The 16,001-nt window shown below is 43.4% G+C and overlaps 1 protein-coding gene across 10 annotated transcripts in view; it reads right to left on the bottom strand.

Annotated features, from left to right (window-relative positions):
• NDUFAF7 (NADH:ubiquinone oxidoreductase complex assembly factor 7) overlaps positions 1–16,001 on the bottom strand; it is a 35,093-nt gene that overhangs the window by 8,530 nt on the left and 10,562 nt on the right. For 8 of the 10 annotated variants that reach the window (XM_085851179.1, XM_085851180.1, XM_085851183.1 and 5 more), the window contains 6 exons: positions 12,961–13,041; positions 11,187–11,297; positions 7,251–7,467; positions 7,090–7,148; positions 4,949–5,062; positions 4,392–4,535 (listed from right to left, as the gene is read on the bottom strand). In XM_085851179.1, coding sequence (XP_085707305.1) covers positions 4,392–4,535; positions 4,949–5,062; positions 7,090–7,148; positions 7,251–7,467; positions 11,187–11,297; positions 12,961–13,041 — 726 coding nt within the window. The remainder of the gene's footprint in view (positions 1–4,391; positions 4,536–4,948; positions 5,063–7,089; positions 7,149–7,250; positions 7,468–11,186; positions 11,298–12,960; positions 13,042–16,001) is intronic. The other 2 variants (XM_085851182.1, XM_085851181.1) reach the window with 2 other exon arrangements.

The following is a 16,001-nucleotide window of genomic DNA, read 5'->3' as shown; positions in this document are numbered from 1 at the left end:
TTTTTTTGCAGGTAACCCAAGGCTACTTACATAGAAGGGAATCGTGCGTTCAGAAGACAATTCGCTCGATATAATGCACCAACCTCAAAGATTATACGTCGTATAGTTTCAAAGTGGAGAGGGACGGGCTCCATGAAGAACAATATTGCAGTACATTCTGAACATCTGAGGAATATTCAAACTCCAGAGACCATAAACAGAATTGGTGAAGTGCTTGCACATAGCCCTAGAAAATCAAGGAACATTTCACATCAAATCGGAGTGTCCAAAGCAGTGTCATTAGAGTGTTGAAGTCTGATCTGAAGCCTTCCCCACACAAAATTCAATTGATGCAGCAAGTTAACCTCAGACGATGAGCGTCAACGTTATGAATTTTGTGTTGGATTCAGTCGGATTATTATTGATCAAGCAGGAATCAACAGACGACATAATTTTCAGCGAGGAATGTCATGTTTACTTGAATGGTTTGGTAAACAAACAGAATTGTCGGTTTTGAAGATCAGGATTCCGAGGAAGGGGTGGATGTGAATTATTATTATTAATTATTTTTATTTTTAACATGCAGTGTCGAGGCTCGAAGCTATAAGAGCTAAAAAATAAATCACATTTCGCACAAAGCATTAGTACTTTTACAACTACAGAGTTTATGGAACACCTTACCCTGCGCAATCGCACAGTCTTGAGAAACAAGGACGTGGACTGGGTCTGTGAACAGCAAATTTTGATTGGTCGAGATGATCTAAAATGCTGTAATATTTTTTCCAAGTACTGCTAAACGGAAGGTTTCTCAAAGTACCAATAAGGCAATTTGTGTTCTGCAGAGTTCACGTATGTAATTCCATTGAAATAAAATAAAGATATTAGAGGTTGAAGAAATTCCCCGCGTAAAAATTCCTTTCCCGTCGTAATTCTCTGCAGACTATTGTAGTAGGACCTGCTACCAACTATAGTATATGAGAGTACTACTCTCATATACTATAGTTCTAACTGTAGCATTTTTGCCTGGGAAAATAAATTCGGAAGTTTTCCACTGTCGATGCACACCGTCTTCCACACCACCTTATTTAACATGTTACATTAGTTCTTCATGTCTGTTGTTTGTGTCCTTTATGACGTCCTTAAAAACAGAAAGTTTCCTGTTTGGAATGATTTTCAAATTTTTTTTTTTTTTTTTTTTTTTTTTTTTTTATACCTTGGTCGAGGCTCGTATGAGAGCTAACACACAACTCACAGCAAGGAGGCATGAGACAAGAGGGGCGGGAGTGGAAGGGACAAAACATTGGGGAACAGACACAGGTGAACTGTGGAAGGGAGAGGGATGGGGATGGGACGGGGAACATGGCGAGGGGAAGATGGACATTAAAGGGACTTTCAGGAAGGAAAGCAGGAGAATTGAAGGAAGTGGGCTTGGGTGGATTATCGGGGGTAGAAAAGATCGAGGATTTGGATGGGGGAAGATAAGAGGTGGTGGTGAACAGCTGTTTTGAAAGCCTGAAGGGAAGAATGGGAAAGAATAGAGTGAGGAAGTTTATTCCAAAGGAGGGAATAAAGAGCAATGAAAGAGTGAAGATGAGGAGTGATTCGAGATTTTGGTAGTTTTACCAGAAGGGGGTTGTTGGCGGACCTTGAGCGCCCTGTGGAAATGTGGTTGGGACAAATCGCAGAGAGAGCAGGGGGGCAAGGCTGGAGAGGAGTCGGTAGAAGACAGAAAGACCACCGACCAACCTGCGGTGATTGAGTGAGAGGCCCAAAGACTCAGCTTCATTGCGGGAGATGCCAATGATCTTAAAAGCCCTGGTTTCGACAGCGTGAAGTCGAGAAAGGTGGGAGGCAGGAGCACCAGCCCAGAGGGGAGAGCAGTACTCCATCAGGCTACGGACAAAAGCTTTGTAAGTGGTCAGGAGCTCAAGAGGGCCGAGGAAGGACTTTGCACGACGGAGGATTCCCAGTCGGCGACTGGCTTTTGAGGCAAGGTTGGAAATGTGACTTTCCCAGGAAAGGTCATGGCAGATAGTGAGACCCAGAAGCTTGAAAGAAAAGACTTCTTCCAGAGGATTGTTGAGAAAGTGGATGGGGGGGGGGTTCTAAACGGTCCTTTCGAAGAGACATAGTGAGAGTGTGAGATTTGTCTGGATTGAAAGACATGTTCCACGTGTTGGACCAGTTTGTGATTTTATCCAGATCTGCAGTGAGCGAAGAAGCTGCTGCTTGCCGGTCTGAGGGATGACAGATGGTACGGCAGAGGGTTGAGTCATCGGCAAAGAGAAATAGAGGATTTTCCAGAGAGTCCGAGAGATCATTGATGAAAACCAGAAAAAGAACAGGGCCCAGAACGCTACCTTGAGGAACTCCAGCCTGCACAGGAAGAGGGGATGAAAGAACTCCATTTAGGGCCACACGTTGACTGCGACAGGAGAGGAAGTCTGCGAGCCATGAGTGGAGATGGCCTTGAATACCATGGGAAGAGAGTTTGGTGAGTAGGGCAGGGTGCCAGACTGTGTCAAAAGCACGTGATATGTCCAGGGATACGGCTCGGATTTCCTGTCTGGCATTGAGGACCTCCATCCATTGATGGGAGAGCAGTAGCAGCATATCTAGGGTAGAGTGACCTGGTCTGAAACCAAATTGATGATTGGAAATCAAGCCATTGGAGAAGAGGAAGGATTTCATGTCTGAAGCGATGATGGATTCCATAACCTTGCTGATGATTGGGAGAAGGCTGATTGGTCTATAGTTACAGGGATCTGTTTTTGCACCTTTTTTATGCAGGGCAGTGATGTTAGCAGATTTCCAAGCAGATGGCAGATGACCTTGGGAAAATGAGAGGGTGAATAGAACAGAGAGAGGGTGAGCAAGAGCAGAAGAGCAGGCTTTGAGGACACGTGGGCTGATGCCGTCTGGACCGGTTGCAGAATCTGACTCGAGGTTTGAAAGCAAGCTCTCCACCTTGTCAGGAGAAAAGGATACAGAGTCCAGGGACAGTTGGGTGCGACTGGGTAAAGTGGGTAGAGATAGTGATGGGTTTGGGACACAAGATTTAGCTGCAAACACCGAGTTTAGACATTCAGCTTTATCACGTGTGGAATCAGCAGTGCGGCCATTTGAGGTAAGGGAGGGGATGGAGGGGGAACATACACCAGAAACAGATTTGATTAAACGCCACCAGGATTTTGAGGAGGGAGAGAGGTTTGAGAGTTCAGACTTGAGATGAGAAAGATGTTGTTTTCTGGCTCTCCTGAGGGTAGCTACACACTTGTTCCGAGCTTTGTGGAAAGAACTGAGATTGCCCTCAGTTGGGTTTGCTTTCCATGAGGCAAAGGCAAGTTGTTTCAGGACAACTGCCTCGCCACAAGCTTCAGTAAACCAAGGGCGGGAGGAAGGGTAAGACAACTGAACACGAGAGGGGATAAATCTGTGCATGAGGGAGAGCAAGTTTCTTTGAAAGAATTCCCAGGATGAGTTGATGTTTGAGAAAGTAGTGATAGGAGACCAGTCTGTAAGTTTGATGGCTGCTCGGAGACCCTGCCAGTCGGCTTGAGTGAAATGCCAGACTCGACGGCGGTGAGGTGGTTCTCTGATAACAGCCAGAGAGATGTCCACTTTAATAAGGATGTGGTCAGAAGAACCAATTGGAGCGACCAAGAACCAATTGTTTGACTGCCTGGCAGGCAGACAGTGTAAAAAAAAATCACCTCACTCCTCTGCGCATGTGCGATCGGGACCGGATTCCAAAGAATTTGCCAACTTCAGAGCCAAAGTTCTGCTAAACTGCAGGTTCAACATTTAACATTCAACTAAAATCAAGTTGTTCCTCGATTCATAAACTGACGTGTGTAGACAGACACACAGACAAAGTTCCCATAGTGTGCTGCCTTTTTGGCTGCTGGTTGCATCATTGGTTAGGGGTGTGGCTACGCCGCTGATGCAGTGCCCCTATTTCCAGTATACTGGTACCCATTTCACCAACCTCGGAAGGATGACAGGCTGAGTCAACTCCCTGGTGTTAATTCAGTGGAAAACAGGGCTTGAACTCAGGACCCTAGGATCCCAAGCCACTTCCATAACCGCTAAGCCAACACCAGGCTCACAGACAAAGTTAACCCATTGCTTAACCTCGCTTTTCACTTGGCGTGCATGGTGGAGTAAAAATTACAATGACATTAGTTGAAAATGGACAAACATTTCGCTTATGGGATTTGAACCTGGGTTCCATGCATCATGAAGCCAAGGGTTCAAATGGGAACACCAACAGGTTGACCAAAAAGTGAAAAGGTGTCACAATAATTATCACAACAATCACAATCAGAGCTGCAACCCCCATCTGCAAATGAGGCATGATCTCTGCGATGTTCTCAATTCACGCCTTTTCACTCATCAACCGAGATGCTCACCCGGAAGGTGTCTGTGCCAGAGCCAGTATGGCCGTAATCTATGATGAGGGCACCGCCACCATTGTTGGCAATTCTCTCTGCCAGACGGCTTGCCAAAAGTCCAGCCTCCGGGCTCACCTCCACATGGTCTCGGGTCTCTCCAAACTGTAAGGAAGGAATTCGAGACCCAATTTCAAAAGAGCGCCGAAGCAGGGGGAAGGGAGAGGGCGTAATCAGGCTAATCAGTTATTCTTTACCTGGTTAACTTGACCTTCAATAATAAAACGATTATTTTATATTTATTCCATACATCAGGTTTCAAGTTATCAGAAAAGAGACAGTCAAACCGGATTGTAAACAAACAAACAAACAAACAAAAAGTTTGAATAGTTTCACAAACTGCTTTGCTTTAAAAAGTTTTCAAGACTTCGGATTCTTCTTGAAACGTACGCCGAGAAACACTAAAAATCAAATGTTTACCGTAAACTAAACTGCAGGTTGCATATAAACCGTTTGAGTAATAATTTTATAGATATCATATGGATTTTTCAAAAACAAAAACAGACCAGAAAACTCACTCGGATGAGGTTCTCGGAGGCCATGGTTGTAGTTGGGGCTAGAACAAAGCGGAGCAGATTGGGAGCTGAAGGATCCAGATCGACAAGCACCTCACGCCAACCACGCTCAGTTTTCTATCACAATCAGCAAGGGGTTAATGGGAGATCAAAGTGATCATGGGGCTGGCGTTCAGTCACCATCCTGACTATTATTCACGGACCGGTGTGTGTGTGTGTGTTTGTCGCACTACTCCTTCTGGGCAGATTACATCCGTACTTGCTTCATAGGATCAACATGACCCCAATTAATGTATAGGGGTGCTTTTATCTTTGCCGGTGGTCTTGGGGTGGGGGAGGAGGGAAAGGGGACGGACGCAAATTCTCTCTAAATGTGTATCGTGTACCGCCACCTCCAGGTGGGGGAGGGTATTACAAGTCTTCACCATTTAAAGTACTGTATTCCTGTCCCCACATTTTCCAGTGCAGTGAGGTACCCATCGTGTGTTGCCTTTTTAGCTGCTGGTTGCATCATTGGTTAGGGTGCGTCTCTGCCTTTGATGTTCTGCAGAGTTCTATCCCTATTACCAGTACTCTGGTACTCATTTCACCGACATCGGAAGGACTGCAGGCTGAGTCAACCTCCTGGTGTTAATTCAGTGGAAACGGGACACAAACTCAGGACCCGAGGATCCAAAGCCACCACCCGAACCGCGAAGCCAACGCCAAGCTTAGTGAAGTGAGGTGTTTTGAATTATAAGCAGTAGGTATGTTTTTGCTTCATGTATATAACGTGTTTTTTGGGGGTTTTTTGTTGCCTACACAGAGCTGTCAGTTGCCTATACACCATCCCTATAAAAAAAGGTATGCGTCAGAAGATGCTGCATGCATGGAACAAGATCGCCCATAGGGCGGGTACTCTGCTAGTTCTGATATAATCTATCCGTACTTCCCATGAAGTCACAACATGGCTGACCAGTTTTGTTCCAAAGGGTACAGGAAGGGTTGTGTCTGGGTCAATTTTACTTTTTGCCATCTTTTAAAGAACTCAGACGAAAATATCAATAAAAGCGTGCCGTTTCATTTTCTCGTAAAATATATGGGACGAGGTGGGGGTGGGTGGGGTGAATAGGACTAAGAGGGACAGTACAATTGCAATAGCATGGATTAAGGTGGAAGGGATAGGAGGAGAGGGAAATTAATAACCTTAACACTGAAATCAATGCGTTGCAATGAGACACGTCAGCTATGAAGCAGCAAGATGTTTGCCAAATAAATTAATTTAATTCACATCTTCATAAAATTGAGTTTTCCTTTGATGAACCACATACCGAATGACCGGTACTAAATGTCAACCAATTGGCTTAAACATTAAAATTGTTTTACATCGTTGTGATAAAAACCAGAGTGTGGCTTTTCTTTCTGCATTTGTTTTACCAATAATAGAATGACTGAGGCTGAGGACCGATGGACCATAGATCTCGGATAAAGTTGAGACAACCACACATTCATCAAGCAGGTTCAACCAGGTGACTGATATCATTATATATTTATGTAAAGCTATTTTGAATCAATCCACTCACTGATGAACATAAACATTTAGTACTTTATTACCGGGCTAGGAACCAGACTCGGTGGTGTAATGGTTAGAGCGTCCGCTCCGAATCTGGGAGGTTGGCGGTTCAAATCCCATCCGAGTCGTACCAAAGACTTTAAAATGGTCCGTGCTGCTTCCTTGCTTGATGATCAGCATTTAAAAGGACAGAGCATGGACAAACAACGCTGGGAAGGCAATGGCAAAACCACCCAGTGCAAGCTGCTTCGGCAGCACCAATGCTCTATTAAGAGTATGGTACATCAGAATCAAAAAAAAATGGAAGAACAAGAAGAAGACCGCAAACAAAAGTCGGCTGGTGGAGGCTCAGAAACTCAAAGAGAGGCGGTGAAGCTTGAACTGTACCAGTGACCCATCACTTCCTCAGCAGAGGTAGGGGCATAGCTTGGGCATAAATAAAGAGTTCATAAACTGCTCACTCATTCTACACTGAATTGATTAATTATTTATCTGCTTGCAGAATGTACTAGTATAATACAAAGATAATGCCATGGTGAAACAGAACAAGTGACCTTCAAATTGAATGCCAGTACGAACACAGTGTGCCCACCTGGAATTTGTGGATGGGGAGAGCATCAAAGAACTCATGGGCCAAATAAAAGGAAAAACCTGAAAACAAAGAAGAAAAAAAAACATTTGTGATATGGATTTAGAAGAACTTGACAACAAAAGCAAAGTTATTCAAGGTGGACCCTTTGCAACACTCCGCACCTTCAGGAACGTCTTGAACATCTCGGTACCAGGACACGGGAACCCCGCTCCGAGTGACACGGTGCTTGTCTACCACGTTGCTCGGTAGCTGCGCACCGGGAGGGGACACGGACCCGCACAGGAGGTCCTCCTGCACTTTGCTCAGAGCTGGGCTAACCTCCACCAGGTGCAGCGAAATGGATACCGAATGAAGAACCTTGTGGAACTGCTCAAACACCTGTGTGCACACCATGATCATGATGCAGATATAGTTCAACATGCAAGTGTATACGAGATATTGACACAGCATCGTAGAAAACGTTAATCCGACAAGCTGAAGCTATTAAAGCCGATGCCACTGATACAAACCCCTCACTGCCAGCACACATCCTCAAAGGAAGTTACTTATAATCATATTATTATTATTATTATTATTATTATTATTATTATTATTATACCATGACTACCACTAACACTTATACTACCAATGGTCCCAATTAATCCCACCTTCTTGTAGGATTAGCAGAGAGGGAAGTTTAGCCCAAGTCTTTCACGAACAAGCTGGCCAGGACGAACGTTCAAATGGACCCGATTTCGGCAAGAAATTGTAATTTGTTGAGGTGCCGGTATTAACTTGTCAACTCTTCACGAAATGTATGATGACATATTAAACGACTACCAGCTAATCCAAGCAGATAGGACACCCATCTCAATGTTATTAAAACAATGAAGACTCAAATCAACAACAATGACGAATGATCTCCATAATTATGATTATTACCCCATTACCCCATGTTCACTCTGTCTGTTTGACAGATGTCAGTCGATGATAGAGGAACTCCTTAATTTCAACTGAATTTGACATTTTGAACACGAATCGGAACATGAACACCTGCAGTTTAGCTGTACGCCGGCTCTGAATTTGGCAAATTGTGTGGAACCTCATCCTGAGCTCACATGCGCATCGAATGGTATAGAAACTGCTTCAGTTCGTCTGTCTGGTAGTCAAACAAAATTGAAAATCATTCCAAACAGGAAACTTTTTCGGGTGTCATAAAGGAAACAAACAACAAGCACAAATAACGAATTGAACGTGTTGAATAAGGTGTTGTAAAAGAGGGTGCATCGGCGGAGGTAAATCCCATTCAATGGTTTGTTTTGTTCATTTCTAAAGCCTTTAAACCTTTTATTTTATTTCAAACTTCCAAAGGTACCCGGCATCGCAGGGTCCCTCCTCCCACCCCTTCCCCTCCCTCATAAAAGCCTTTCCCCTCTCTCCGCATTAGTCCGCATGACCCGATCTTCAAACCCAAAGACAGATTTCGATTTTATACTTTCATTCATTTTGTTTTCTGTAAACATAGAGATGATGTGCTTTACCAAAAAAAACCTCTAATTTGGTCTCATGTGTCCACACGACATTCTCCCAAAAGGATTTTGGCTTGTTCAGGTGCATTTTGGCAAATTTCAGTCAAGCTTTCTTATGTCTCTCTCTCTCAGCAGTGGGGTCCTCCTGGGTCTCCTACCATAGAACCCCCTTTCATTGAGTTGGCGACGGATGGTGCGAGTTGAAACTGTCGTACCTTGTCTCTGAAGGTCAGCTTGAATCTGTTTGGCAGTTGATCGAGGTGCTTTCTCCACTATTCAAACAATCCTTCGCTGCAATCTTCAACCAAGCTTTTTCTTGCGGCCACGTCCAGGGAGGTAGGCTGCAGTGCCATGGGCTTCAGGCTTCCTCATAACATTGTGTTCGGTGGACACAGGAACATCAAGATCTCTGGAGATGGACTTGTAGCCTTGAGGTTGTCCATGCTTGGCTACAATCTCGTGTCTGACCTCCTCAGACAATTCTCTGGTTTTCTTTCTTTTTCTCCGAGCTCATTGTGGGACATACAGTGACACAAAACACCAGAATGACTCCTTTTCTCTATTCAAACTAGTTGAATGAGTGACTTTTATATTGCAGGCAACTGTAACTCACCACAGGTGAGTTCAATACCAAAGTAAAGGAGAATCACCTGCTTGAAATATAATTATTTCTAACAACTTCGAAAAGGTGCCAATAATAATGTCCGGGCCATTTTAGGATTTCTGTGGAATAAGCTAAGATTTAGTAATTTTTTTCAGTTTTTTTTTTGTTTTGTTTGTTTTGTTCCACTGCAAAACCAAAGAAATACATTTGTGGATACCAAAAGATTTTTAAATTTTAACAATGCGCGAGATATGATATTTTATGAACTCAAGTTATTAGATCCTCGTGGAGGATCTCTAAGTCTTACTCACGTTGTTGTTCTTGTGGACTTTTTTGTGACACAACCTACAGTTTTCATCAAAACTTCCTGAAACTTGGCGTATACATGTAAAAATTCCCTGTGCAGACAGAAACCATCTCAGATTTTGAAAATAACTCCGAGAAAAAAAGTTATGACGTCAAAATATCTCTGCTAATGGAAATCGCCTAAAAAACTATCTCAAACGAGGCAAGCTTTTTGAATTCTCTTTGTGGGAATCGAACAGGGCATTAGCAGAGATGAATTACCGCACATATGATACATCACTATGACGTCATATCAATTTTTATGACGTCATTCCTATTTTTTGACATTTTTTGTTTCACAACCCAGAGTTTTCATCGGATCTTCGTGAAACTTGCCATGTATATGCAGAAAGCCCACGCGCAGGCAGTAACCATCTCCGATTTTGGAAATTTTTCCTAGAAAAAAAAAAGTTGACGTCATAATATCGCCGCTAATGGAAATCACCTATACCATTATCTCCGAAACTAGGCAAGCTGTTTGAATTTTGTTTGCGGGAATCAAGCCGGGCATTAGCACAGATAATTTATCGCAAACTGATACATCACAATGACGTCATATTCGTTTTTATGACGTCATCATTAAGAGGACGAGGATCTTAGCTCATTTGAGCTTGTTTTTACAAGCAAGTTGCCCGTGCCCAGAAGGGATTCTAAACGGAGAGGGAATGTGGACAGTAAAAATGCAAATGGAGTCTTCTGTCATCGAGCCAGCAAGCTGGGAGCAACAATTAAAATGCTTTTTATTGCCACATCTGATGCAATTTAAATGCTCCAATGGTGGCGAGGTGCTCCATTTGGAACTGTTTGTTCGATACACGTAGCTTTTTGTTGCCTAGAGGGTCCGTAATAAAAAAAAATTGTATTGGTGTCAATGTCAGTGAGCAATTGCAAATTAATAGTGGGATTACAATCATCTATCTATAATGCCAGCAATGTGTGTGTGTGTGTGTGTGTGTGTATATGTGTGTGTGTGTGTGTGTGTGTGTGTGTGTGTGTGTGTGTGTGTGTGTGTGTGTGTGTGTGTGTGTGTGTGTGTGTGTGTGTGTGTGTGTGTGTGTGTGTGTGTGTGTGTGTGTCTGTATGTGTGTCTGTCTGCGACCACCGTTTCTCGACGACCACCAGTCCGATCTGATTGAAACTTGCCAGGAATATTGCCGGGGACCCGCGGATGTGCCTTTTCAAGGTTTGATATAAATCGGACAAGCGGTTCCCAAGTTACGGCCATTTATCTGTCAACCAATGACAAGACACGGTGCTATGACTTCATGAATGACGTCACAATTAATGTTTATTTATTTATTATTATTTATTTTTTGCACGATTGACGTCAGAATTCTTCTTCTTCTTCGTTTGGTATGATGTCACAATCGACGCTGGGGACCTGAGTATGTGCCTTTTCAAGGTTTGATATTAATCGGACAAGCGGTTCCCAAGTTACGCCCATTTATCTGTCAACCAATGAGAAGACACGGTGCTATGACGTCACAATTAATGTTTATTTGCAGCTTTAATTTTTCTTGCAGGATATTACAGTTTCATAAATATGTGTTATGATTACAACATTGCAAGATGTCCAATAGCCTAATGACACAGAAGTTTCAGGACAGATCGTGAAACAATAGCAAAATAATTATATTTACCCGTAACAGGTCACTGGACAGCGATCCGCGGCCTGGTCCAAACTCCACTACTTGCAGACTCGATGGCTTTCCAGCCGCCATCCACTCACTTACCACCCAAACAGCCAGGAGCTGTGAAACCGCCAACCAAGACAGCAACCAATAAAGCACAAACATACGACAAACTCCAGATCATATTACTATCGATTCAAACAGTATCACATTAAAAATACATTTCAAATTGCAATTGCAATTGCCTTAAAAGCTAGGACACTCGGTAGAGCGCATACTTCCGCCACATAATGCCTGATCCACGAGAAGCTATCTGGCCCAATAAATTTTTGAAATATCATGCTATATTTCGTTTTTGGCCCGATCTCTCAATGGTGAAGAATCGCTATAAAAATTCTCGTAACCGGATCCGGATCTTCATCAAAATCTAATCAGTTCATCTTCGTCACACACCCAACCTGCCTACCAAATTTCGTCAGAATCCGTCCACAACTTTTGAGGTATCCTGCATACAAAACAAGCAAACAAACAAGAACAAGAAGAAGACGTCGTACAGAGCACGATACTTGCAAAATCCATAAAACAAATTTGACCTAAAAAAAATAATTGGTGGTTGAATTCAATGACCAAATATGCAACTCATCTTCAATTTTCAAGTGAATCGGATGAAAAGTGACAATTTTAGAAATTCGGCCTTTGTTGACCTCAAAAAGAATTGGTTGGTTGAATTCAGTGACCTGAAATATCAATCCTCTTCAAATTTCGAGTCAATCGGATGGAAAAAATGACGATTTTAGAATTCTGACCTCAAAATGACCTTTGACCTCAAAATCAATAGGCTTCACGGCTGAGACTACCTCTACAACTTGGTAAAGTTTCATGACGATCGGTTCAGAATTGTGACCTGTAGGTGATTGACAAACAGACAGACAGACAGACAGACAGACAGACAGACAGACAGACAGACAGACAGACAGACAGACAGAGGTGAAAACATAACCTCCTTCACCTTCGGTGGTGGAAGGAGTAAAAAGCGACGGCAAATCTGTGCCCAGTTTTCGGTAAACAGGGTTGAAAGTCATGGCTTTGGAGGCACCAACCCACAAAGTTTTGTTTACACGTGGTTACCAACCATGGAAGTCTTAAAATTACATTCTGAGCAACAAATGCAACGTCGGTGAACTTCCCTATTTGCTGAGGAAACCTCATTGTGCTGATGATTGACGTAAACAAAGAACTTGTGTCATGAGTGTTTCAAAGGCAATCATGTACACTGTACAGGAGCTATTTCATTAGCATATATGCAAGCATGTCAGGGCCTGAGGTTTTGTCCTCCTCCCCCTCATGTTCCGTGCATGCTCCTCTCCTGCCCAACTGTCTTCGCCAAACCTTCTTTCCCTCCATGTTTCAGATCTAGTAATGAACAGTGTATTAATTTTGAATTTTGCTTCACTTTGACGAATAAAAAGTAATCAAATTCCCATTCCTTTCATAATTATCATCTTCAATGTACTACCGCACTCGAACAGCAACGTGCAGGTGCTGCCAAAGTAGTCTCTTGGCAAGGCTTATGCTGGGTGGTTTGTCTTTACCTCGTCAGCAGTCAGCCGATCAGTGCAATCGAAGATACATTGCCAGACCCTCGTCATAAATATGACCCAACAAGAAGAATTGACATGTATCCACAGAAATGAGGGCTCGACGCGGTCAAAGAACAAGATATTAGCTCAAACACGTATCCAACAGGTAAAATATTTCATGCCCAGATTTGTGCCCAACGTACCTCTCCAAACATCTGGTTTATTTCTGGCGACGTTACAAAGTCTCCTTGCGAACCAAGCATGTCGTGGTGCATGTAATATCCCTAAAAGGAAAACATCACATTCGTCTGTGACAGGCATGGGAAAATGCCGAATTGCATAAGGTGTGAAGGAAATTTGTGGTGACACACAATTCATCAATCAGGTACAACAGTCTTGTGTTCAGCCTTCGGGCAAAGCAACCTTTCACATTTCATTTGGTAAAAGGTGACATCAAACACAATGGCATTTTTAGTAGGCAGGTGCAACGCATGATGTCTTAAATCATCAATGCTGAATAAATTGTTCGTTCTTTCTTTATTATTATTGCGACCTTCTTGTGGGGTCGACTGGGGAATGTAGTGGCCCAAGTCTTACATGTACAGGCTGATTCAGCCTGATCTTCGACCGAGTAGGTAAGAGCGGGAATTTTTTATTTGTTTGTTGGGTACTTGGTTGTAACGAAGTACATTGGAGCGATAGCTCGCCTACTCTTCGCAAAGGACGCCGTGGGATATTTAACATCCACCAACTCATGCAAGCAGAGACGCCCAGTTTACCGTCCATCCGAGGGTCGGCACGCACGTTGACGAATCACCTTGCATGTGAAACACCGGTGTGGCAGTTTATAGCCGAGCCGAGAATCAAACCCAGGCTGGACAGCTCAGAGGCGAGTGTGCATACTTCCAAGGCCATCCTACCAAATGATTATAATGATTGCAATTCGATTATGTATATTCTTTGCTCGGTAGCTGTCAATTCCACATAAGAGGCTTGTGGTGCAAATGGAAGGCTCATGGACTGGATCGAGAATGGTTTAACAACAGGAACTGCAGTAGTTATAGAACAATAACAGGTTGGTAATCTGTAAGTAGGATTAAGAATAGGACTACACATCCTCAAGCTCACCTGGATCAGAAGCAAGTCACTCAAACCTCCTGCAGAGCCCCTTAGAAGCTGATTTTTTTTTTTTTTTAATGCCGTGAACAAACTTTGTTACGTCGTGGGTGATGAATATTGTGGTCAAGTTTCATTGAAATCATGTGGGCGGTTTCGGAGAAGAGAGCAAATACCTATTTGGGGAGGGGGGGTCAAAAAACCACCATAGACCCCCCTTAATGAGCGCAGATTTTGATGCGGTCAATACACCTTCACTAGGCATCCGATGAGAAGATTGTGGCCGGCCAAGTTTGAGCAAAATCGTGTGTTTGGGTCAAGCGATAATGAATGAAGTGTTTACAGATTCACTGACTCACTCGCTCAGCAAGGACACTGGTGGAGCACATAAGTTCACCTGGCTAAAGCCGCTGTCACACCTTGACGATTTAGCCAGCATATGCCGATTTATGAAAAAATTGTCAAAAACGCTGGCACACGTCGAATACGTTATGTGTACGTTACGAGCAAGCTGAAAAACACTGCCATAAGTCGTAGTACGCTGGCTTTAAACGTTGTAGTTTTGGGTTGACCTCAAATTTTTGCATGCTTGAAATTTTACGACGTATGCTAGCGTATGACTCACATGTTCTGCTACGCTGGCCATAAGTTGTAGGCACGTTATGCAATCGTTGACACACGTTACTTGTAAGTTACTCATAAGTCGAAACATGTCGAGGTAATGTTTAGCGTACCCGAAACTTATTTCTAACCTATGAGTAACGTTTTGTAAGCACGCAACACGAACGTTGTTCACACTTCGCAACACGTTACTTGAAAAAGACGTAGACGTATTTGATGCCTTCAGGACGACAACAGAACTTACTTAACGCGTTTCTAACTTACAGATACCGTATAATGGCGTATTGGCAGCGATTAGGGGAATTGGTATATAAAAAGGGGCTTCGCAGGAGGAACCCGTCTTTTTTTTAGACTTCGTGGTGAGTACATGTCCATGTCATTCCGAGAGATGGAGGACACGGCAAGGCTGAGACGACAATACCTACCTGTCCTCGAACATTAACATGACCTCATCGAGTTGACACTGCACCAGTTGCGTGCCAATAGAGCCGGGAGAAGAAGACGTGAACGGAGGAGAAGGAACTGGGTGAGACCATGGATCGGGAGGCGACGCCATTACGGCATATATGACCAGCTCATGGTGGAACTCCGGAACGAGGACCATGCATCCTTCATCAACTTCCAGGCGAATGCCCCCAGCGATGTTCGACAAGCTGCTAGCCAGAGTGGGTCCAAGGATAACCAAGCATTATTATCAAATCATTTCAATAGTCCAGTGGAAAAAACAATAGGCGAGTGACAGCCATTTATTAAAAGTGAAGTTGCAGCCTATGAATAGAAAACCTCACGTAATCGGAGACGATACGCTGCCACGCTATGCATACGTTAGACTATCGTTGGGCATAGGTTGTGGACGCCTAAAACACGATAATTAATCAATCGTTGGTATAATTTATCTATCAGTTATCGAAGCATTCTGTGTTCATTACTAGTACATTATGCATTTGTCCAAGTCGTTTTGAATACTTTTAAAACTGAAACAAAAAAATAGTTCATCGTGGGAATGAGAAAAAAAATTAGCCGAAAAGAACATCGAACAATGGTGCAAAGTCGTCTCCTATTCGTGGACGCAACGAGGAAACATCATCACCCACACCCTCCCCATCACGCTCACCGACTACAACTGACATGGACCTACTACTCCTACTACGACTACTACCAATACTACTACTACTACTACTGACACGCTCACCTAGTACTACTACTACTACTGATACTACTGACATCGACTCAACATGGAGTCTGGAACACTGACGGGTTCCTCTTATGAAGCCCATTTGTATATACCGATTCCCCTAAACGCTGCCAATACGCCATTACACGGTAGATGTAAGTTAGAAACGCGTTCAGTAAGTTCTGTGGTCATCCGGAAGACGTCAATCAAATTCGTCTACATACGACAATGTGCGTTTCAGATATGTTACACATAGGTTCAAAGCACGTTACACATAGGTTCAAAGCACGTTACTCATAGGTTCAAAGCACGTTACTCATCGGTTAAAAATTA

The sequence above is a fragment of the Eptatretus burgeri genome, chromosome 13 (assembly GCF_056783735.1).
Source record: "Eptatretus burgeri isolate ZD-2024b chromosome 13, Ebu_testis_v1, whole genome shotgun sequence".
Taxonomy (NCBI): Eukaryota; Metazoa; Chordata; class Myxini; order Myxiniformes; family Myxinidae; genus Eptatretus; species Eptatretus burgeri.
Note: the sequence above shows the minus strand (reverse complement) of the source record. Positions and strands in the feature narration are given on the sequence as shown.